Here is a 24,172-nt window from a genome sequence, read left to right as displayed (position 1 = left end):
GTATATTTCGAGTTATAATTAACTCTACATATACTCCCATCGGGAGAGCAATATAAGTCATATTTGACCCGATAAAATGTGCCATTCCAACAGCCGGAAAAGCACTCGATAATATATTCTCAGAACGTCAAAGTTGCGATCAATTTCTGAATGCCGCAAATTTGCGAAGGTAAGACCCCAGATCCGTTCTGCTGGGCGTGGCATCGCCGAAGACTGCGCTCTGCTACTTTTATCCGTATCAACAGATACGAAGAAAAATCCTAACGGACGCGTTAGGTACTCGATAAATTTGACTGGGACTCGACAGAATGGTAAGACCTTAAGCGGCACCTGTCGAAGTTTACACCAGTATCCCGAGATTATGTCCAGGGACGTGATCTTGAAGTAGGTTTTTGCGGATTGCCACTAGAGCAGTTAACTAGTACCTGATCCGTCAGATGAACTAGCCCCAACTACCATTATCCCTGTACAATATAGAATTTTATGTGAAGAAATATAAAAAAGTTAAAGCTCTCGAATAAAAATAAACAGTGGAGATTTTCCATGACTCTATGATTCAAGCAAAATCTCGGGGGCTACTGACATAGGCATCCCAAATGGGCCTGCCGAAGATAGTACCCGGGGTTTACTGAAGGCCCAATACCCGAAGAATAAGAAGATTCGGGAGCCCAAGATATATTAAGGAAAGTTAGAGTTGTAATAGGAAGTGTTATTTGTAATCTGGCGGGATGAGTTAGAAACCGTCCCGGACTTTGTAACTTGTACAGAACGAAGCCCTCGGCTCCACCTCCTATATAAAGGGGGAGTCGAGGGACGAAGAGATCATCGAATCATTGTTACGAACCCTAGTTTTCATAATCGTCGAGTACTTTTCGGCTGAAACCTTCGAGATCTACTTGCCCTCTACTTCTAAACTAAACCATAGCCTACAATCCATAGGCATTGACAAGTTGATACCTTGTCACCCGCCGCCGGAGCGGCCGGCGGAGGAGGGGAATCCCGTGGCTCACCGGCGAGCACGCGGTGGATCGGCCGGAGTCGCCCAAAAAACGCCTCTCTCTCTCTGCTACAGTGACGGGAGAGGATAAGGCCATTTTGCTTTGACGGCAACGGATTCTGCTTCTTTATTTGAGAGAACTTGCCCGTTTTATTCACCAGGTCTCAAAGAGATACATCACAAGCAGAGTGAATGGCGACCAATTGACAAGCTAGTTGTCGTTTTAGCTAAAGTATGTGCTTCAAAATTTGATTCTCTAAATCCTGAATAAAATTGGCTTATCAGATAGACCTTCTAGGGACTTATTGAATCTCCTTGATCACTCTCCCAAAAATACTAGAGTGGCTGAAAGTGCATGTTGTAGCCTGGACCATGTGCAATTTTGGTAATAAATGACAATTCATATGGACTAATGTTTTCACTTAGTTGTATTTTAATGGTTTTTTCATAGGTAATGCTTAAGGCCATATGTTGGATTCAAAGTTGAAAAAGGAAGAAAGCAAAATAAAATGGAGTTTGTGTGTGGAACCCAAATGGAGTTTGTGTGGAACTCAAATGAGTTAAGCCATTGAGGATAAAGATTTTGAGAAGATTATTACAATACAGAGTAGAAGAATTCGTGACATGGCTCTAAGTTGTGATCATGATTGGCTCATGTGTGACGGTGTAAGCCATGGTTGACCACAGCTTGGAACATGCAATCAAGTGGGAAAAAAATCATAGTGTGTCTCAAAAGAATTTGAAACGCGTGAACAAGATCAAGCAATGTCCAAGGTGTTGTTTGAGGTGTGATCCGAAAAATGGTCATGAGAGAGTTGAGCATATGGTGTGCACGTATTAAAGAAAAAGATTGTGTGAGCATTCATGTTCACCTCCTTGCACGGTGGTTGGTGGCAAATCCTATACACCGCCCGTTACGGTGTATATGATCGACTCCTGTACCTTCTTTTTCCCTTCCCGTCGCGTGTGGGCTAGCCCACCAGCACCAACGCCTTCCTTCGTCTCACATCTCCTCCCTCTCTTATCCACACCTCAGATCGAACAACTTAGGGGTGACGAGTTGGTGACGCCGCCGCCGCTGCGGAGCTACGGTGGAGAAGGAACCGGCGAGGATGGAGCGAGGAAGCAACCGAGCTCTCATACTTAGGTTTGAGGGCGTGAGGTGGCTGGCTAGACTTAGGATTAGGGGTGGGGGTGGGGGTGGGGGTGTCACCGGCGTCAGAGAATGGGGATTTAGAGGGATGGTCAACCAAGGGGGCGACGGACCGTTGGAGGTGGCGACTCACACTGGGTAGGCGGCGAGGCGGCGCCGGCGGGTGGCGGGAGACGACGGTTAGGCCAGCGACACGTGGGTGGGTAGACAAGATGGTGAAGAATTTCAGTGGCGATGTCCGTCTCCGTCGTTGAGCAAGGGACAACGGAGAAAGACGAGCAAGAACAAGAACAAGGAGGCGGTGTTGGGGTGGCCCATGTCGCGTTGTGTGCATGCGGCGTGTTCCTTCGGCTCCTAACGAGCAGCATAAAGGAACCCCATGGTTGTTCACCTTTACGAAAAACGACCTTTTTCTAGTCCTACCCTAGGTTAGAGCAACTCTAGTAGACCCCATCCATCTCGGAACCAGAAAATAACCGGCAATATGCGGTATCGAGTGTAGATCGCAGCCAGATGCCGAAAAAAGCGGGAGTCGAGCGAGCACGATAGTCAAGCGAGCAGCATTCCAATTGGTCGTGCTACGGGCGGCGGGCGGAGCGAGCGACGCATGGTGAGCGATGCGAGCGGCAGGCGACGCGATGGTGGTGTGCAAGCAATTGTAGGAAGAAGGTGGAGGAAAAAAAGAAAAAAAATCATGGAATATGCTTTTTGCAATATGATTGTAGGGTAACTATTCGATCGCTCGTCTTTTTTCCAAATTTTTGTTGATGCAGTTAACCCATCCACCCGATGCGGTACGGATGGATGGTATATCTTCTTTTTTAGAACTACGGATGGGTATCTGCTAGAGATGCTTGTAGGTGCTCGAGGGAAAACCTATTCATCACGCGCGAGTGATGGTTACCAACCATCGCCCGCGTGGTTTCACCCGCGGGGCGTTTTTGGGCCGCGCCCTATTAACCTGCTGGGAGGCTGTAGGTCACGGTTTTTCCGGTTTTCGTCGGGTTTTTTCTGGTTTTCTTGGGTTTCGGTTTTCTTTGGTTTTTCTTCATTTTTTCGATTTTTTCTCTTTTCTGTTTTTCCTTTTTTAACAAATTTTAAAGTGGAGCAAAATTTAAAGTTAAGCAAATTTCAAATTCGAACTAATTTTTGAAGTAAGCAATTTTTCAATCTTAGCAAATTTCACATATGACCAAATTTTGAATCTGGACAATTTTTAAATCTAAGAAAATTTCGAATATGGGTAAATTTGAATCTAAGCAAATTTTCGAATCTGGATTTTTTTTTGAAATAACCGACTAATGGACCAGACCCATTAACAGGTTTTCCTTAGCGATGGTTTATAATCATTGGTTAGGGGCACCCGTGCTCGAGTCCATACATATGTGCACATGTAACTGGGCTAAATTGGAAGAGCTGGCCAGTTAGGCACGGATGGGCTGCCACTCGGTTGTAACATGTGGATTAGTCTGGATCGAGCCCAACTTAGTCTCACAGTGGTCCGCGCGCGGGAGTTTGTGCTCGTGGGCGGGAAACCAATTTGCTTGGTGCCGTGTTCCTCCAGGCTACTCTCAAGTCTTGGTTAACCTCCACCTGACAACTTTTCTCTCCCGGTTGTCAGTCTTAAAATTGACAAACAAAGTCATGAAAACTAAAAAAAGTTGATCAAACAAAAAATTGAATTAGACAAATAATGGATGAAAATTATCACAACTAATACAAACACAGCCGCAACATAAATCAATTGGTCGTTGCAATTTCACTAAACCTGATCTACGCAATTTTGACTTTTTTCTTGGGTGTTCTAGCAATATTCATAGCGTGATACAGTTTTCAATCTCATAAGAGCATATCTAACGGATGCTCTAAAATTTGGCGCTGTAAAACTTATTTGCAGCGTGCTTGATCCGAATACAGCGTGCGGCGTCGTCGCGAGCTTAACCAGCAATCAAGAAGCCAAAAACAACCATTCACCGGCTGTAAAATAGAGCTCCATAAACAAATTTCTTTAACATACATACAACAACAAGATCAAACAGACTACAAATAAATCTGAAAAAATCAACTAAATTCTACAACTCTACGGCGAGATGCTCTAACCCTTTTATCCGAGGACTTATAAATTTTCAAATTTGCTCAACTAGTTAAGAAAAATACTGTTTAGGTCCCTGTGGGAAAAATGTGGCTGGTAGATCTTCCACACACCGTGCTCCCGAGGTGCAACCTGTCACAAAACCCGCCGTCCCCAACCCCCCCCAACCCTGCTCTGACGGACTCGCTTTTCCGTACTCGCAATTCCATCCTCCTCCTCCATGGCCTCCCCCGCTTCCGGCCCCCAACCCCGCCGCCTAGCCCACTAGTCTAGGGTTTCGGGTCCCGAATCGAGCCCGTCGCCGCCGCAATGCCTGGCTCGGCGGAGGAGGTCGCGACCGAGGTCGGCAAGCGCCTCGCGCAGCCGCGCCTCGGCAAGGACGCCCTCGTCAAGCTCCTCAAGGTGACCGCACCCCGTCCCGTCCCGCCCGGTCTTCGTCGGATCTAAACCATCTAGCTTCCGTTTTTTCGTGAAGCGCTGTGCTGCTTTTGGGGTTTTGAATTGGTTGGCGGGCACCGCTGATTGTGCTGGTGTTTTTGTTCCTGTTGTCATCGAACAGTGGCTGTAGTATTACTTGCTACTAGGTGGCGTTCGCGAGTCCGTTCCGGCACCTATGGGGCTAGGACGGGGCGTGGGTACTGATGGCTTGGTAAATTCGGGTACCATGCATCACTTTGTACCGATTTTCCCCATCATGGGGCACAGAGGCAGCGATGTTGAACATGCTGCGTATTCACTATGCTTACGTTTGGCAGTTTGAGTGAGTCTAGCTTCTGAGTTAGATTCTCTGGTTAGCGGTGTCCAGTGTCAACTCGGTAGCTATGATGTTTATGGTTTCTCCAAAATGTTTCCCCCTTACGAGGTTCCAGTAGTTTAGAACCTTCATTTCCCTGCAATTGGAAGCAGTCACAGAGCCTTCAGTTAAGTCTCACACGGTTATATCTCACTGGCTTAAACAATTCTGTGAATGCTTGTTTCAACTGAATTGCTATTTTGAAGGAAGTTACTAGTATTGTGATATATGGTTAAGGAACAGAGGAGATTTGACTTTTGGGGCTTGAACCTATTCATTAGCTTAAACTGCCAGTAACATTTGATGATTTTATCTATTTTACATGATAAACAGGTTAATTAAAAGATCGGGTGGATTAATTTAGGGCCTATTGCCATTTACCTTTCGTGGAAAATACATTTTTAATCCGGTTCTACTGTACTTGTACAAACACCTTGTTCAATCTCTACTTGAACTGTTTTCTTGCACTCATTAGGGATTGCAAATTTTCATACTTTTGTTTAATGCATCTGCACTATGACAAACATCCCAACAGTTGAAATATGAACCTAGTGGTAGTCTGGTAGAGGCAAGCAAGCTAGCGGTGACTATGTAAATACTTGAGTCCAACTCACCGTAATGATCAAAAGGAAAAATATATAGTACTAACTGGTACTCCGCACTGCAGCTTCCTTCATTGGTTATTATTTCACATTCATTTTCTCTGAATAAATTTGAATTTTCTACTTCTGTAACATGCTTTTGTTATTATTTGCAGCAAGCTGAAAGTGCTTTATCAGAGTTGAGTCAGTCCTCCTCTTTGCATGATGCTCTACGTCCTTTGAGTAAATCACTGGTCCAGACCAGTTTACTCAGCCATAAGGACAAGGATGTCAGACTTCTTGTTGCTGTCTGCTTTATTGAAGTTATGCGAATCCTTGCACCTGATCCACCTTTCACTGACGAAATATTTAAGGTATTTAACACTTGCATCTTTCAGTGCTTGGGTCTTGGTGACTTCTTGGACCATTACCAGGATTACCTAATAGTCATATTTTCAACTTATTTCTGTAACATTATTCACTTTCGACAAAGACCAATTTGAATAAGGACCACTGTCTCATAACACTATGTCAACTGATTTATCTCAGGAAATATTTAGGCTTTTCATCAGCGAGTTCGCAGGGCTTGCTGAAACTGGCAGTCCATACCTGACAAGAAGGATGAAAATTTTGGAAAATGTTGCTGCACTTAGATGCTCTGTAATTATGGTCGATACTGGCTGTCAGGACTTGGTTCTTGATATGGCCAAAATTTTCTTCTCCGCAGCAAAGTAAGACCAAATCTAATGCTATTGTTGTTATAAACTTATATTTTGTTACAACCAAGAACCAAGCTTAAATCTAATGCTCATCTTTCAAGACCTATCTTTCAATTGTAAATACATTAATTTTGCTTATAGCGGCATTTCTTGTAAAAATCCCGAGCATATTTTTTCACTAATATCTTTCTTTTTTGCATATTCTTTGCATTTTGTGTTGAGATTTTGGAATTCTGAAATCATCCAGACCTCCAATACCGTGTACCACAATTTGTAAATATGCAGTACTATGCTTGTTCTTTTATTGACATGGCCATTCATAGGCATTTTTATTATTTATTGAAAAAGCTGCGGACTCTCAAATCATCAGGTTTCTTGTGCCATGTATCACATAAAATGTCAGTGTGCACTATCATGCTTGCTGTTGCACTTTTGAGTACTTAATGGGACGATTAGTTTGCTCTAAGCTGCTAATTCATGCATTTATTGTTGCTCCTGTGAACTAAACTAATTATCTAACTAATAAAGTAATAAACAAAAGCCAAGTTAAGAAAACTCACGTCCGAGTTCTGACAAGCGTGAACATTCTTCATGAAAAATGAATCTTGGCTGGAGCATGCTTGGGAGGGAGTCACCACGTCTTTCTTTGGGTCGAGCATCTGGGAGTTCGACTTCTTGGCTAGCACCGGCAACCGTACCCTTGGTGGTGTTCATCATCATGGTCAAGCCTTGTCATCCAAGACCTGTTGCCTCCTCCTTCGCCTACAGAGTTGTGGTGACTGATGACGAACGGAAACCCCAAGCTCCACTTGCATGGCATGTCGTGCTGGACTGCTCGTCCTGGCCTCATAGGCCAACATTGAAGATGTATCAGCCAGGCCTAGTCGTTTCCAATTGAGATTTAAGCAGCAGCCTAAGCATGGAACAAGAACCGCTGTGCTTGTTGTAACCATTGATTCAGTGGTTTTCTTTTGGTTCATACAGTCCAATTACATGGACGGTCTTTGAAGCAAGCCGATCTGGTGTAGTCTCTGGTTATGCATTTTTCCTGTTCAACCGGTTGTCCATTCTGGTTTAAATAGCTATGATCGCTCATGTTCGTAATTGTCTGCCATGTATTATTGTCTTATTCAGGGAATTTATATTCAATTCTTTTCGTTCTACCTTCTTGATCTTGAAACTCTTTACAGGCAAGGTCTTCAGCAATGTGTGCACCAGGCTATGGTATCAATAATGACACAAATATTAAATGAAAAAGTCACTCAAGCTCTTCTGGATGTGATTTTCCGCAATTTAGTAAAAGAGGACAAGGTGCATTGCTTATTATCCATTTAATACGTACTTTATGTTGAGGTTGGGGTAGGACCGTAGGAGTAACGTTTCCTTACAATATGTGCATGTTCTTCTCTGTATGAATAACTTGCATATATGAACACCTGTATTACTTGTTCATTGGTCCAAGCTAACGGTCGTTTGCTTCTTGTTGCCTGTGCAGGGAGGAGCCCACAAGCTTGCTGTTGACATCATTCAAAACTGTGCCGAGAAATTGGAACACACTGTTCGAATGTTTTTGTCATCTTGCATTTTCAACAAGGGTGCACCGGTCCATGAACACAAGAAACTGCATCATAAAATTATTCTAGAATTATTCCAGTGTGCGCCCCAGATGCTCTTTGTTGTTATTCCAAGCTTAACTCATGAGCTCCTGGTATGTCATTCTCTTTTGACTCTGTTACACTAATATGCTCGCATTTGATTCTCCCTGAACTTCTACCATCTACCTCCTTAGAGTGACCAGGTTGATATCCGACTGGAGGCAGTACAGCTGATTGGGAGGCTTCTTGTCTTCTCTAATCTTCGCTTTGGTCAAGAAAACCAGTTAGTATTTATGGAATTCTTGAAGAGATTCTCTGACAAATCTGCAGAAGTAAGAATTGCTGCAATTGATGCAGCAAAAGTGTGCTTAGTAAGGCTTGAATTTTTTTCCCAGAAAGAGATTGCTGTATCATCTGGAAATATAGCACAGGATATTCTTAGTAAGGCTTGAACGTTTATTTTTTCATCATTATATGTACACTATTATAGTGTAAGCATCCTTTTCATGTGGATATTTTGTTCCATTTGGCAGAATCTCTTGAAGGAAGGTTACTGGATTTTGATGACAAAGTGAGGATCCGAGCTGTTTATGCAGTCTGTGATTTAGCCAAATCAAATCTAAGCTCATTTCCTTCTGAGTTAATGTTACAAGCAGCAGAGAGGCTACGTGACACAAAGGTATCAGACATTATTGATATTTCTTGCCTCACTTTCTCTACTGTGCCTCACTGATATTTTTTTTCAGATCTCTGTGAGAAAGAATGTAATGCATAAGTTTCTGGACCTTTATCGAGATTATTGTGAGAAATGCTCCAAAGGAATTGCGACAATCACCCCTCACTATGAACAAATCCCAGCTAAACTTCTTCTATGTTTGGACAAAGATTGTGGATCCTTCAGGTTTGTTCATATTTTTTTCCCTTTTTGTTTTTGTATATTTGATTATGCCTATGGTGTTGAGTTCCGACTTCTTGTTCTGGCAGGTCACAGAATATGGGGCTTATATTTGCTGAAGAAATCTTTCCACCATCACTTTCTCCAAAAGAAAGAGCAATGCATTGGGTTGAGTTTTTTAATTATTTCAAATCGCAGCATGTTAAGGCTTTGCGCAACATATTTTCTCAGAAAAGAAGGTAAACACTTGTACATATAATATACACTTCAAATATGAAGTACCTATTTCAAGCATATTTCATATTTTAAAGTTTACCTCTAGGTTGCAACTGGAGATGCAAGCATATTTATCACTTCGAGCAAAGAAGGTTTGTAAATTCATCAATAAATACAGAACATTCAGTGACCCTTTTCTCAAATTGAATCTTGCATGTGTTGCAGGAGGAACCTTCAGATGAAATAGAGAAGAAAATTTGTGGGTCATTTAGGAAGATGTCTTCTTCCTTTGCAGATATCCCTAAAGTTGAAGAGTGCTTTGAGAAATTGCACCAGATGAAAGATAATAACATATTTAAGGATTTGACTGAACTAATTAAGGAGGGCATTACTTTTGCAACAGTTCGGTCAATCAGAGTAATACTCATTTGGTCCTTCTAAATGATAAGACTGTACATTGTTTGGTTTCTCCTGGTTTTGTTTGCTCAACTGTAAACTTATCGAGGAGGCTGTGATCTATACTTTCTAAAATTAGTTTTAATATTCAATTTTCCCTTTTTCATAGCATCCTTAAGTCTAGAAGTCATCAGTGGCAGCAATATCCCATGCACAACGTTTTTTGTGGAAACATGAGCATGCTCTCCAGTTTAGCACTAAATGAGTTAAATGATTCTCATGAAATTGAACTAGTATCTTTTTTATGGGAACAGTAAGGGAGAGTCTTACTGATAATTTAAAAACACTGAGGTTAAGAGAAAAGTGAAAACAAAATATCCAAAAGACAAGGTAGAACTCACTTAGTGCTCATGAAAAAAACAGGGCAGATTGTCTTGCTTTATTTTGTTGCCATTTTCGGTGTGTTTTTGTTTCTTGTCATGAGGTCAAATTTGAACTTCAAATTTTGCATTATGCATGCAATTGGCTATCCCTGTAAGCTTAAAACTTATAGGCATAGGGCTTGCTGACTGCAGTTTTCACTTTTGACAACAGTTCCAATTCATTTTTGTCAGCAAACTACATAATGCCCAACTTCCATGTTCGGTTGAAGTATTAAGCTATTCACTTAGTTCTAGAGCATGTATATGTTTACCCTGTTATGTTGACTGTTCTTTTTTTTTCTCCACATGGTTTAATTTGCACAAACGTTTTTTAAGGCTTATATCACAGCAGATCCACAAATCTAATGTCCACGTTTGTACCTGATTTCATGCTTGAATGACTGCAGGATTCATTTCTCAAGAGAATTGGTAACAAACATCCAATTTTCAACTTCTGCAAACAACTGTCTACAGAACTCTCGCACTCACTATTTAATTGGGAGATGATCTGTGCCATTTTGGAGGCCCTTCTCTCCTGCAGAAATGAATCGACTCATTTTGCAGAGTCTGCATGTGATCTTCTATTGGTAAGTAGTTAATTGTAAGCGAGCTAGGCGTTTCCTTATAGGAACATGAACTACCCTTTGCTGCAAGCATGCAACATTTTATTTCTTACTGCTTTTTCAGTTCTCACCCTTGATTGATTTTTTCTGTCCTTAACTGCTCGTTTCATTTTAGTTCACGCACACCTTTTCATCTCCTCTGAGAGTCATCTTCCACACTTCTAACTCAAAGGGTGTAATTATGCAGCTAGTTGCACTGGTGTTTCCATCATTGTTCCGTGGCTCAGAGGAGTATTTGCTAAAGTTGTTCTCAGAAGAGTCGGTCCTGATAAATGAGAAGACTCTCCAAATGTTGGCATATTTGGCAAAATCAGCGTGTCATTTATCTGTTAATTTCAGGTAAAAACAAATTAAAGTTGCACTGGAACTTGGATTGTCTCGATCTGTTTGTATGTTGATAATTCCTGTGTGCATGGTTCATCTTGACCGAAGCCATTTTTTAAGTTTTAAATATGTTGTTCTCTGCTAGTCGTTTGCCTTCTTTTTTACCGAGACTTTGTGTTAGCTTACTAAAAACCGGAGAAAACCACCTACCAATTATAAGATGAATGGACGGTAATGTAAAGAAAATATAGTGATAAGAAAAATGTCAATACCTTTTGTATTTAAAAGTTGCAAGGGCAGCATTTCTCTCTTCATTTTTAATTATCTTCAGGTGAATATTTTACTCATAGTAGTATGTCTTTTTTCTCCAGTAGTGATGTCTACCTGTTACTGGAGCAAAAGTGTATTGATGGAACACGTGCTGAATCAAAGTATGCCATATCTGCAATTGCCTCTCTGATACAGTCTCCAGATGACAAGAAATTTGCCAAATTATGCAAGGTAGGTAATAATTAGTTCATTGATTTGGTCATTTTTCGGATTTGTCATAGTCCTGAATTGTTATCGTAACAGTACATTCTTGTCTCAGTATTTGTTAAGGACGTTTTGTCACATTGATGGTACCTTTGCCAAACAATTGTTGTGTTATCAACCAAGTCATCACATTGATGGTGCTACCATGTGACAAGTTTTCAAACATGTCAAATTGGAGTTAGTTTCCATGCCAATTGAATCAATTTGAAAAGATCATTACTCTAGAAAAGGAGCACACCCACTCAAACTTTTAGTATGCATCAGTCTTTTGAACAAGGTGATAAAAGAATGTGCTTAACACGGACAATGCATTTTTGCACCCAGGAGTAGATGCTCCTGTTTTTTTAAAATGAGTTTTAAACGTATTTCAAAATTTCAAAACATTCTGACAAAAAATGTCTCACATACTTGTCAACGTTATATGTGCTTGTGAAGTCGTTTCACAAAAAAACGTTATTATTTGTGTTGTATATGTAAAAAAAGACAAAATTTGGTGCTAAAAAATAACTCTTATTTAGACATTTCTTCATCTCTTTTACACAGGACACAAAAAATGTCGGGTTTCCATGAAAATCGACATGCACACCTAAAATGTTGACAAATTTTTTGTTCGATAAAAAAAAACATTTTAAAGTGTTTTTTCCAGTGGCAGGGGCATATGCACCTGGGATCAAGTGTATTTCCGGCTGAACGCCTGCTATTTTTCTGTCAACATCATCAATCAGTGACCCTTTTTTGTTTGACATATATTATTCTTATCCAGAATTTTAGATCATATACATTTTCCAGGACTTATAACAAAACTTAGATTTCTCCCAATTTTTATTCAGTCATGTGAAACGTACACTGCCAGCTGTGAGCTTGATATATTGTCTTTGTTATCAGATGATGCGTTATGGTTTGCTTTATAGTCCATGTTGGTATCAATTTACAATCAAGTGTTATATTTATAATGGCTTGTTGCTTACATATGGAAATGTTTGAACCTGTTGCAGAATGGTATTTCTGAAAATATATTGGTCAGTGGTCACAATGTTATTTGGTGGCAAGCTATTACTTCTTATTTTTCGCATGCCTTAGTTGTTAAATAAAGGCACACCTTTGTGCACAACTTACATAGTCTTCTCTTGCCTGCAGAAAGTTGTTGGTGTCCTGAAAAAGACATACATACCTGATAATCATAATATCCCAACACTTTTACAGTCTTTGGGCTTAATACTGGAGCATTCTCCTTCTATGTATACATCATATGATGAACACATTATCAAATTCGTTCAACGTGTTTTTGTCTCATCTGAGGTAGGTAAATTATTTTATAGCAGTATGATGTCCTGAGAAAGACATACTTATATAATGCCTGCTATGGTTATGTAGTTTGTTTCAACTCCTGGACTGTCACCCCCTGATGAAAATGCCTGCAGTTTCTCTTGTAAACTGAAGGTAAGTTCTAGACAAAACAAAGTATTCAACTCATGGTAGATTTAGTAGGGAGATTCCACATTTGAGTAAACTTCATGATGGAATTTTACCCTGCACTGTCCACTTCAGCCTCAACTGATATGTCTTATGTGATTTACACTAGGAGCTGAAGTGGATGGAGTGTACTGTTTTGCTCTAATGTTTTTGTGTTGTCAATTGTAGATTTATTGTCTCAAGGTACTTGTCAAAAGTTGTTCACCAAGAACTACCGCCCTGGATCGAATAGAGAATTTTTTGAAGATGTTGTTAGAGATAATTCGCGAAGAATTCACGTCCATAACTATATGGTTTGTATTTTTCTACATTCTCACATTCTTGTTATTGTTTTCAATAAATGCTTCACTATACTAACTTTCTGTTCGTTTCTACTGATTGCACCAGTTCTTTAACATTTGGTGATACTTGTTCACTACTCAGGACAGATATTCTACAATGCATTGGTTGATTAGCTTCTTATTATATTTGTTCAAGCACTATTGAAACACATAATTTGTTGTGGTGCGGTCAAGTTTCCTTTCTTATTGTTAGTTCTTAGAGCATGTTTTTGCATTAAGAAGATAGATGGTCAAGTTTCCTACTATGCGAGGCATGACTAATGCTTACTGTGATACAAGTTGTGTACTGTGTAACTTTCACGATGTCCTATTTTTGTTAGCTTCGTGTTTGGGCTACTGTGATGAACTGGTGCATCTCGAACATCAACTATTTTCAGCCAGATGCTTCCTGTTTAGTACTCCCTCCATTCCAATGAACAAGGCTTATATATTTTTTCAAAAGTCAAGCCAAGTAAAGTGTGACCAAACTTTTAGAAAAATCTATCAACAACTATGATATTCTATAGATATCATATGAAAGATTTTATATTTTGCATGTTAATGATTTTTAGTAAAAACTTGGTTAAACTTTACATGGTTTGACTTTAAAAAAATAATATAGGCCTTATTCATTGGAACGGAGGTAGTATAATGCAAGGAAATTAGGCATTCACAGAACTTATTCTAAAGGGTGAAGCAAGTAAGCATTGCTGATTAGGTGGTCAATTTAGTTTCCGTGGGCTCTGGAAGAAAAGATTCATGTCAAACCAGGTGGTTCGGGTTTGAATTTGATTGTTTCGGTCTTATTGCATGGGCCAATATTGAGTGCAGAAAGAAGAAAGAGGGTATAATGTGTGTTTTTAATAAGCTTCTATCAGCTTAGGATTAATGCTCACAATCTTAACTGAACAATAGTATTCAAGCTAAAAGCTCTGATACAACAAAATTATATACTCCCTCCGTCCGGAAAAGGATGTCACAGATTTTTCTAGATAGGCATGTATCTAGACGCTTACATGTGTATCTAGACAAATCTGCAACATCATTTTCTGGACGGAGGGAGTATTAGTTTGAGTTTGTCAATTTAGCTCACGGGCTCTCACAGGAGCCCTTTATTTTGAACATTCAAAAAAAGTATTTTTGAAGTTTCAAAAAATGCTGAAAAATTATGTACATCTAGGAAATGATGTATACTTCAAGTCTGCAAAGTCTTAATCCAAAATATGCTGTAATTCTTACGCTACACAAAAAAGACAAAATTATAGATCTGGGTGTGTGAACAATGCACCTTCAAAACCTTGTCAGATTTTGTCTTTTTTGTGTATATCCCATAATACAAAGTATTTCAGATTGAGATATTTCATGCTCGCAGTATACATCATTACCTATATGTACATATTCTTTTCAGATTTTTTTGAAACTTCAAAATATCATTTGAGAATATTTTTAAAAAGGGGTCCAGTGAGCTCGGGCTCTAATATGGAGTAGATTTTTTGGTGTTCTCTGAAGTACTTTGCTTTATTGATACACGTGAAATATATTTATTTATGTTCTGTGTTTTCACTCTGATTCTTCTGCTGCAACAGTGATTACGATAAGCCATATCTGAGACTGGCTGCTGGGAAATCTGTACTACGACTAGCTACAAGATGGGATTCACAGATTTCACCAAAATTATTTCGCACTGCCCTTCTCATCGCCAGGGTATCATCCATATGCTACTGTTAACAAATATCTGATTTTATTTTTCATATAGGGCTAACATTTCAGCCCACTAAGCCTTTCTACTTATCAGATAACCTGATTTGCCATTGATTTTGAATACCTTCTAAACAAACATCTGTTTGGACTGTTTTCGCTTACCTATGTAGATCATTAATTATAATAACCTGGTTTGCTGTTGATTTTGAATACCTTCTAAACAAACATCTGTTTGCAAGCATCATTTTTTGCTTACCTATGTCGATCATTAATTATAATTTATTCTTTATAGACCTTGCATAGTTTTATTCAGAACAATTGTTGGAGGGGCCATGCGTGTTAGTATTCCACCTCTCTTTTTAACATTGCATGTATTATGTCTGGTTGCCAGGATTCTTCATATATTGTTCGCAAGTCATTCATCTGCAAACTTTATGGCCTTCTGAAGAACCAGGCAATACCTATTAGATATGCATGCGCTTTTGCATTGGCATCAACAGATTGCGCTGGAGATGTTCGTACTGAAGTATGTATTTTCTTTTCTGGTTTCTTTGTATATATGCTATACAAGCTTGCTTGTGAAGCTAATTCCTGTCTGTTGACTTGTACTTTTTGTAGTCGCTTAGGTACTTGATTGAAGTGCTAAAAGAGCAAGGGGGAGTTTCTGTTCATCAGAACAGAACAAGCAAAGATTCAATAGTAGAGAATTCAACATACGCTGTTGTTTTCCTTATCCATGTCCTGGCATATGATAGGGAGTTTCCTTTAAACTTTTCCGAAAAGGAGACTATCTCTTCTGGGTTTTGGAGGTATTTTCTTATTTCAGATGTTTGACCCCAACTATTGAAGTTTTTGTCTGGTGCGCTCAAGTAGTGCCTGTGACTGCAAAATTAGAAGCTTGAAGCTTGTAATCACGTCCTCTGTTGTTCCTTTGTTTGTTGGCAGCCCACTTGTTGTGATGTTAAGAGAGCTCGTTGAAATAGACAATCCAAACCGAACTGACCATGGCCCCACCAGTTCTGTATCCATTCTTTTAGGCATTTTTAGTGCTGTTCAGAAGGCTCAGGATCTGTATTATTCTGATATCACTCATGTATGTCTCTTGGCTATCGCTTAAACATTTTACAATTGCCTATAAATTTCTTCATCAGGTACTAATTTCCTAACCTCCTTCACAGAAACTGCATATTCTCTCGAAAATTGGTTTACTTATGGTAAAAGAGCTTGATAAGTATTGCAAGATGTCAGATTCTCCACGCCATATTCTCTTGCCCTCATCTTATTATAGATTCTCTGCGAGTGAGAGAAAAGCTGATGTAGGTTAATATGACTATTTATTCTCATGGTTCGATCGAACTTTCGTGTTGTTTGCATTGACTAATTTTCTCCTGATTCGGTATTTTTATTGTAGGAGTGCTGCCAACTAGATTTAATTACTGATGATTTTGTGAAGAGAATTCTGAAAGCTCATGAACCTTATAATCACCAGGTACGTTCTGTCTGCAATTTCTGTATATATTTACATATATCATGTATGTAGTTTACATCATCTATTATGGTCTAGTAGTTTTACATCATTAACATGAATTTCAGGAGCATACTGAAAGTTCTATTATTACTGAGAGGCCATCTAAAGAATCTGCTCCTAAAAGGGGAGCTCATTCCTCATCAAACAAATCATCAGTGGGACCGTGTGCAAGTGGTCAGGATCAAGTGAAAGTGAAGAAAAGTTCAGTAGTGGCGGAAGATGTCTCCAAGAAAAATGATCAGAATAGTAGCCATAGCTTGGAAAAGGACAAGGTGTCATCTTGTGGTTCTGCCGGCACAAAGTTGTCATCTCCAGGGTCTTTGGGTTTGACCAAGGAAGGTGAATCTAGAGATCGTGCTTCACTCTTACAAAATCAAAATCGTCCCACTGTGAAGAAGATACCTTCAAAGTCAGATCAGAAGTGGGAGTTCATTAATGACACAATGTTAACAGAGGTAAAGTTTGCTAGTTTATGTGTATGACCATTGGATTATCTGTGGATTGGCTCATGGAAATTTATATATATTATCTTCTATTATTTTTGTAGGACATTCCTGATTGCCATCCCAGAGATTGGTAAGCAGACAAGCAATTTAATATGTATTCTTTCTTTGGAAATGATCTCCCCCTGTTGTCCTGTGGTATGAAAGAATATGTTCTACTCCCTCTGTTCATTAATATAGGGCACTTTAGATATTTGAAAGTGGACTAGATACAAACCAAAATGAGTGAACCAACACACTAAAAATAGACTAGATACAAACTAAAGTGAGTGAATCTACAAAAGAGCTAAAATGTCTTATAAAAGAGAACAGAGGGAGTAAATAGTACCTTGTCTTGTGATACCATGTTTTTTGTTACTTAAGCACAATGAAATGACTGTTCTGCAAACTCTGCTAAACTTATATCTGTCTACTTTTGCTAATTGATGATTGTTCATGTTACATTCACTATTTAGAACACATGGATAGGGAGCTTTTCTCATTTTCTAACTACATGACAGAATTGGGAGTATAAGCCATGACATGGCAAGTTAACTATGAGCATTATTGGGTCTATGCAGTAGGCAACATTGGTTAGGGATGTTCTTTCCCATATATTCCCTCCGTCCCATATCATAAGATGTTACTACAACCAATTACGGAAAATGCATTGCAGCTCACAGATGCTATGCATACCAACGGCAACAGGTCCTATATTAGTTATAATAACATCTTATATTACGGGACACAGGGAGCATTTTTCATCTAGATCTTCACCAGGTATCCATCCAAGAATACTAACATTCCGACTTACAACAGTGAGCTAGACGAAGATGTTGGTGATTGTGATGATAATTTTGTGAAATGTCCTTCATCCAACAACAAAACAGGTGAGTCACGTCCAGTAACCAAGACATTATTCAAGATATTACCTTTATATTTCTCTGTCCGATTCATATTACTTGCCACTAATATGGATGTACCTAGAACTAAAATATGTCTAGATACATCTATATTAGTGGCAACTGATATGGATCGGAGGGAGTATTACTAATTCATGATATCAATATGTCATGCAAACTGTAAAGTCTTAATAGGTTGATATTGTTGATGCATCTGTGATTATTTTGAAATGAGTATATAGAGCATGATGTTTTAAAAGTGTCTTTCCTGACTGAACAAGCATAGTAAAGATGCTCACAGCTTGCATGCAACTGGTTTCAGTCAACAGTCGCACAGAAATGGCAATATCATGACTGTTTTATCTCACAAGTGTATTTAATTTAGCTGAACTGTCAACTTCCCATTTTGTAAGCAGGGGTTGGCCTCAGGAAAAAAAGCAAGAGGGCGTTAGATTTGAGGAGTGCACAGAACTCTGGATTAACTGCTGACACAGTAAGCAATGTAAATGCACTTGAGAGGAATAAACATGATTCATCTGTGATTCATTGTCATTCTTGAATATCATGAATTGACCTCTCCTTTTGTCAGGTTCGATGTACTAGATCAAGGAAGGTGCAAGCGTGACCATCTAACTGGAGTTTAGCTGACCTCTTTGCGATATATTAATGCAGAGTTCTAGATTACCTCTTGTGCATCCGCTAGCGGGCATTGCAGTGATGATAGAAATCCTGGTTTGGACCATCATGTTACGTTGTAAATAGAAAAGTGATGGTCGAATTAGTGCTTATATTATCTGTTATGTAAGGTATCCAATCAAAAGTATGCCCTGGAAGATTAAAATGGCATTGAAGACCTCTTGCCACAACTCCTCTCGTCCTCTTCAATTGAAGGGGCTACGCACCATGAATTTATGATGTGGAGGTGTAGCAGTAGTACTCCCTCCGACTCCCTTGGGTTGGATTTAATTGATGCGGAGGGAGGGCTGTTCATGCATGTCTTTTTTTGAGATAACAACTGATGGAATTTATTGGCGAAACCGATTACAAACGGCAGCAAAAATAAAGGAAAATATTATATGATCCTAGACTTTTGCAAGAATGACATCGTACTATATTTTCAGATCCCAATCAAACCCATCGTCCTTGTAGTCACCAAACAGAGATCGGATCTAGAGGTAGCGCATCTTCCAACACCATTGTATCACCGTCGCCCCCATCTTCCAACACCATCGTATCACCGTTGTTGTTGTCGCCACACTGTGCTTTGAACACTGAAAGAGTGCTCATCCCTGAGGGTGAGAGCTAATAATCTTTTCTAGACCATCGGACATGTAGGAGATGGGGAAGAGCCAGCATTACCTCCAGACGAAGATCCCCGAGCAGTAAACCCAAGCCACAAGCAGAACGCTCCACCATTTAGCAGGTCCAGGCGTCGATGCGTCAAGCCGCCTCCCCTAGCCACCAATGCCGGCCGGAGGAAGCTGCAAGATGCTGCAGCCGCAGACCACCAGAAGAGCACACACGACCCTAAAAAGGAGGACGGTGGTGCCATCCCCTTCCTCTCCCTCGCCACCACGGTCGACCGAGGGGAAGACAACATCATCAGCACTCCTCCAACTCCAGAATAGACTCCACAAACCCCACGGCGGGGTCGAAGATTGACCGCACACGGGGAGACCACCCTCCCCAAATCCACAGATCTGAGAGGAAACCTGTCCAACAACTTGTCGGCGCTGCCACAAGTGGCCTTGCCGAGATGGGGATCGAGCCCCAGCCCTCTTATTCCGACGCGCCGCCGCCTCAACCATCTCGACGACGTCCCCCGAAAACCTAGACGAAACCAAGTCGTGCCGCTACCCGACGCAGCAGGAGAGGATCCCCCGCCGACACGCCACCGGGGCTTTGCCCGGCGGCGCCACCGACGACGGGATGAGGGTGTTGGGGGGCACTGGCCGACCTTCTTGGGGGCGAAATGGGCCGTCGCCCCCCCCCCCCCCCCCCACCCCAGCAAAAAATACCAAAGGATATTGCAGTATGTGGCCCAGATAATGATCAATGCAAGCCGGAACACAGTGATTCTTCCATGCACTGGTTCATTCGGTTTAATTACATATCTGTCGAACCAAACTGAAACATATTGAAACTAAATGAAAAACATGGACGTGATAACATGATTTCTCCAGTTGGTGTCATTCCCGTATATGACGACGGCCAAACATGGTGTCTCTGGCGTGCATGCAATCGTTTCTTGATAAGGCATCTTACAACTATCATTAAACTCCCTAAAAAAATATGAAAATATTTCCAAGGAATATCATTCCATTATTACGACCCACACCAATCATCAGCTCTCTGTATCTCTTTAACAAAACAAAACATGAAACTATCGCATCATATTCACAATGGATGAATCGCTTTCCTATGGCAAAATAGTAGTCCTGAACTGCAGAATTTGCGGTCTGATGCTTCCTCTATCCCATGCGGAACTGAGAACAAAGCACCATCATTTCAAATACTTGCTCTTCTTCCCTGCATAGATTAACAGGAAGTATATAGCAGCACAGCCAGCAACGGTGCCCCATGTGGTCTCCCAGAACTTCATGTTCTTGATACTCGCCATCTCGGGGGTCTCTGGATCCTTCATCAGGTCGATGTGGATGTTCATGCCGAACAAGCTCACAACCACGATGCCCGCAGTGACCACCACCGTTGCCGTTGTGAGCATCACACCCGTCTGCAGCAGCCGGTTCTGCTGCTCGTCCAACATCATCTCGATGTATTTTTCAGTGTCGTCCACATAATCGTTGAGCTTCGCGCATATAAGAGGTGCATGTTAGGCTGTTAAAAACGTACGTCTAATGCTAGTGCCAGCACTGTAAATGGACTGCTGAAGATAAACATGCATTTGCGTTGATCTCAGTGACCAATTCAACTATAGTATGCACATTGGAGTATAAGAGAATGCGGTAGGATTTTTGTTACACAAATAGTCGGTGTGCTGACATAGTAAATATAAGTAAAATTCAGACGATAAACCTGATAGTAGCAATTAATCATTTGCTACCAACAAAAGGGGCGTGTGATCATGTTATGGTGTTATGCATAACCAGCAAATAGTCAGTGTGCTGACATAGCATAAATAAAGTCCAAACCCTAAACCTTATAGTAGCAGTTAATCATTGGATTAACAAGTCCAAGAGATGATCACAAGCATTGAATAAAAGGAGATGGAACTTACATGGCATAACTTGTTCAGCGTGCCATCAACCTGCACGAAGTAGGCTTCCAGAAGCATCTCCAACTCTTGGATGTCAGGCTTAACATGAGCAGAACTTTCATCGCCGCTGCTCTCTGTCTCGTCACCATGATCTTCTTCCTCTCTGAAAACAAGTGCATGCGCAGATTAAAACGAAGCAGTACATTTTGGGAATGGCGAAAGAACCATTCACCTTTCAATCCGGATAGCCTAAAACCATCATGTGTGCTAGATACTATTTCGACAATAGAACTCAGGCACTCGTACTGTCCGGAGTACTTTAATTATACTAGCTCTTAGTTTGATCCTAGCATCCCAGAAACAAGGAAAAGAAAGACTAGGTGACATACTTGTCGTCATGATCAGCAGATGCGTGCTTATTCGATTCCACTCTGCCTGGCGACTCATTGGCTCCTTGAAACGCAAACTTCCTCGTCAGGTACAACTCGGACATATCTGCATCGTCGTCTAGCAAGCGCTCGATATCATCCCTCACCTGCGATGCGAACGGCAGACCACCACAGCCCAAAAACAAACTGAGAGACGCGTAAATACCATATACTAGCAGTTAGCTGACCTATAACTGCTTCAGAGAAAGAACTGCTTGTATCCAAAGCACAAGACTCCCAAATCCCAATTATATATACTACCTTCTGCACGCGTGCTAACAGCTCGACCAGACGGCTCTTGATCTGCCTGACGTGCTCCAGGTTGCGCGTGCTAACCCTGGTGGCCAGCTCGTCCAATGCCGGGTACGCCTCCTTCTCGAGAGCCAACGTCTGGCGCCATCAGTTTGCACCAAGAAAGAAACATGGTAAGTTGGTAACAAGCGTGTGTCAGTACTCAGTACTCAGTAGTCGATCGATTTGACAAATCATAAGTTTCTGTAGCATAACACGGCCGCACTTAGTCCTGAAGCATACCTCCGATTCCATGCATTTGCACGTGTGTTCGAGGCAGACCTCGAGCACCTTGAACTCGAAGGGCTGGTTCTTGGCGCAGCCAGGCGTGCCGAGCGCAGACATTGGCACGTTCCCCTGACCAGCCTGCTCCGTCTCGTCTCCGCCATCGGTTGCCAGATTCGCGATGGACGCGTCCTTCACGCGCGCAGAAGCATCGGTTACAAAATGCAATCTATCCTATCGTGGCATGGCTGGTGATCGATGGGTGGTAATGGTGACAATGGCGCGCGTGATCGTACCGGGAGGGCGAGTCGGGCGTGGAGTTCTAGGAGGAAGGGTTGGAGCCTCGGGTTGCTGGGATCGCGGACGAGCACCTCGGCGGCGGTGACGATGGCCTTGACGTGCTCGAGGTTGAGGACGATGGCGCGGTCGCGGCCGAGGATGGTGGACGGGTAGGAGAGGAGCGGGTCGAGCACGCGGAGGTCCCGCGCCGGCAGCCCCGTCATCTCCATGATCCGGTGCCGCCCGAACTCCCCCGCCCGCGGCTCCCCCGCCGGCGGCACCACCAGCCACTCCTGGCTCGCCGCCGCCGCCGCCGCGCCCTTCCGCCGCGGCACCGGCACTGGCGCCGGCGCCGGCGCGGGGTGCAGCGGGTGCCTCCGGTGCATGCGCGCGGGTCGGCTGGTCAGTTGGGCCGCGGCGCGCGGGGTTCCGGGCGCGGGTGGTTACAGTTGCGGGGTGTGTGTAAATTCTAAATTGCGGAGGGGCGGAGTTGGGAGGAGCTAGCTGAGGCCGCGCGTCGCGGGCGGCTGGCTTAACGCGGTCACACGATGGTAGTCGGTTATTAGGATCTTGCTGCGGCGGGTCAAATCGGATCACATATCACGGTCATTTCATGGTGAGTAAACTCGATAATCTTGCTCGCATCCATCATCGCACATATGAATACATATTTTATGATCACTAAATACAGTTGGAAAGTCCATGATAATCACTAGGTGACCTAGAACAATGTATTTGCCCATGTCAGGTACTGGACCCCACTTGTTAGACCTAAAAGGGTTTCAGTCATACTTTTTTTTAAAACCCCTAAACAACTAGTTCCTCTACCCTGAGCTCCCTCGTCAATTCACTGCCTTCAAAACAAAAATCCAAATGTGTTCCCCATGCCGATCCGCACTGCACCGCCGACCCGCTGCCAACGACCGCGCTGCTCATCGAGCTCTAGCGGGCACAGGCCCGAGCAGGCGGCGTGCGACATCTCCCGAGTTGCATGACCTAGATAGTTTCCAGAAGGAGCTCCATCGCCCTTGGGCCGCCTCACCGCATTGATGTCAGCGGAGCTCATGCTTTCGGCGGCGTGCAACGACACATGATGACCTCGATCCAATGTGAACGAGTAGAGGAGGCGCGGTGGCGGGAAGCTGGGCGGTGAAGGGTGGACCTCGAGCTCGCGGCGTCACGGAAGGGTTCGAGGGGCGCCGCAATAGCAGTTAGGGCGCGGGCACGATGTGGAGAAGGTGGAGTCAGGCGTGCGGGGTGGCCAGTGCATCTGACCGAAGAAGATAGCTATCACTTTGCCAATTTTCTTAGCCCTTCTATTTGTAGTATTGTAAACTATTGTTATCACCAGATTTTAGCCGCACTGGGAGTTGGGCCGTGATTGAGATGGGCTTAGAAGATATGCGCACAAAGTGTTTATGAATCGGCCTCCTGCGAGAATTTGGGCTAGGTTGCCCGTGTATCTGTATATTATGGTAGATTACGTTTCAGTTAAAATTAAGAAATAGAGTTTAGTTCGTATACAACTAGATTTATTCCAAAGATAGAAAGTCCACGGACTATAAATATGTACCTAGGGTTATTGAGGAAAGAGGACGATCACGTTCACAAAAAACACAATCTAGGCGCATCGCCACCCCTTGTTTCGAGGGTTTCTTCCGGGTAAGCGCCATGCTACCTAGATCGCATCTTGCGATCTAGGTAGTATCAGTTTATTCGTTGTTTTGTGTTGCTCGTACTGAAGCTTTGTTGATGGCGAGTAACACCGTTATCATGGATATGTTACGGCTAGCATCAATACTTTTACATGTTTGCTTAGCTAGGCTACCTCTACATATCTAGCTGCCTTTGCACCTATCTTAGGTGTAAAGGCAGCAACTTGCTTGGTCTTTATTTAGTAGATCTGATCTGTTATGGTTGTTCCTTGATCTCCAAGGATTAGTTTGATATCCGCATGGTTAGGCCTTGCAAACGGGTTGAATGATC

The 24,172-nt window shown here is 42.1% G+C and overlaps 2 protein-coding genes across 6 annotated transcripts; one reads left to right on the top strand and one right to left on the bottom strand.

The window, feature by feature from the left end:
- The first annotated feature begins 4,391 nt into the window (after nt 1-4,391).
- Nucleotides 4,392-18,740, top strand: LOC127344239 (sister chromatid cohesion protein PDS5 homolog B). Of its 5 annotated transcripts, none has more exons than XM_051370463.2 (28): nt 4,392-4,644; nt 5,793-5,990; nt 6,166-6,347; nt 7,526-7,646; nt 7,831-8,043; nt 8,125-8,371; nt 8,464-8,609; nt 8,677-8,831; nt 8,915-9,064; nt 9,148-9,193; nt 9,267-9,458; nt 10,267-10,446; nt 10,670-10,821; nt 11,181-11,307; nt 12,478-12,639; nt 12,715-12,780; nt 12,982-13,106; nt 14,720-14,837; nt 15,226-15,360; nt 15,453-15,643; nt 15,780-15,927; nt 16,013-16,150; nt 16,246-16,323; nt 16,428-16,817; nt 16,910-16,938; nt 17,664-17,734; nt 18,160-18,248; nt 18,336-18,740. In XM_051370463.2, exons 1-28 carry the CDS (start codon nt 4,552-4,554, stop codon nt 18,369-18,371), a joined length of 3,978 nt encoding a protein of 1,325 aa, XP_051226423.1. In that variant the 5' UTR covers nt 4,392-4,551; the 3' UTR covers nt 18,372-18,740. The 5 variants fall into 5 exon arrangements, with proteins under 5 accessions (XP_051226423.1, XP_051226425.1, XP_051226422.1 ...); XM_051370465.2 differs by having other exon boundaries at nt 11,178-11,307; nt 18,163-18,239; XM_051370462.2 differs by having other exon boundaries at nt 11,178-11,307; nt 18,163-18,248.
- A 1,305-nt stretch (nt 18,741-20,045) lies between these two features.
- Nucleotides 20,046-22,615, bottom strand: LOC127344240 (magnesium transporter MRS2-E). Its single transcript, XM_051370466.2, has 6 exons — nt 22,204-22,615; nt 21,926-22,099; nt 21,653-21,781; nt 21,353-21,498; nt 20,985-21,126; nt 20,046-20,555 (listed from the first exon to the last, which is right to left on the bottom strand). Exons 1-6 carry the CDS (start codon nt 22,570-22,572, stop codon nt 20,250-20,252), a joined length of 1,266 nt encoding a protein of 421 aa, XP_051226426.1. The 5' UTR covers nt 22,573-22,615; the 3' UTR covers nt 20,046-20,249.
- Between the last annotated feature and the right edge of the window lie 1,557 nt (nt 22,616-24,172).

This window comes from Lolium perenne, chromosome 3, assembly GCF_019359855.2.
Source record: "Lolium perenne isolate Kyuss_39 chromosome 3, Kyuss_2.0, whole genome shotgun sequence".
Taxonomy (NCBI): Eukaryota; Viridiplantae; Streptophyta; class Magnoliopsida; order Poales; family Poaceae; genus Lolium; species Lolium perenne.
The sequence above is the reverse complement of the archived record's forward strand: the minus strand, read 5'-3'. Positions and strand labels throughout refer to the sequence as shown.

Bases quoted from the DNA above. Each gene is read 5' to 3' on its own strand.
- LOC127344240 (XM_051370466.2), bottom strand. From the start codon at position 22,572: ATGCACCGGAGGCACCCGCTGCACCCCGCGCCGGCGCCGGCGCCAGTG. The intron at 21,782-21,925 runs GTATGCTTCAGG...TGATGGCGCCAG, and splicing joins GCAAATGCATGGAATCGGAG to ACGTTGGCTCTCGAGAAGGA. The intron at 21,499-21,652 runs GTAGTATATATA...TTCGCATCGCAG, and splicing joins TGTTAGCACGCGTGCAGAAG to GTGAGGGATGATATCGAGCG.
- LOC127344239 (XM_051370460.2), top strand. From the start codon at position 4,552: ATGCCTGGCTCGGCGGAGGAGGTCGCGACCGAGGTCGGCAAGCGCCTC. The intron at 8,372-8,463 runs GTAAGGCTTGAA...TCCATTTGGCAG, and splicing joins TATAGCACAGGATATTCTTA to AATCTCTTGAAGGAAGGTTA. The intron at 15,928-16,012 runs GTATGTCTCTTG...CCTCCTTCACAG, and splicing joins ATTATTCTGATATCACTCAT to AAACTGCATATTCTCTCGAA.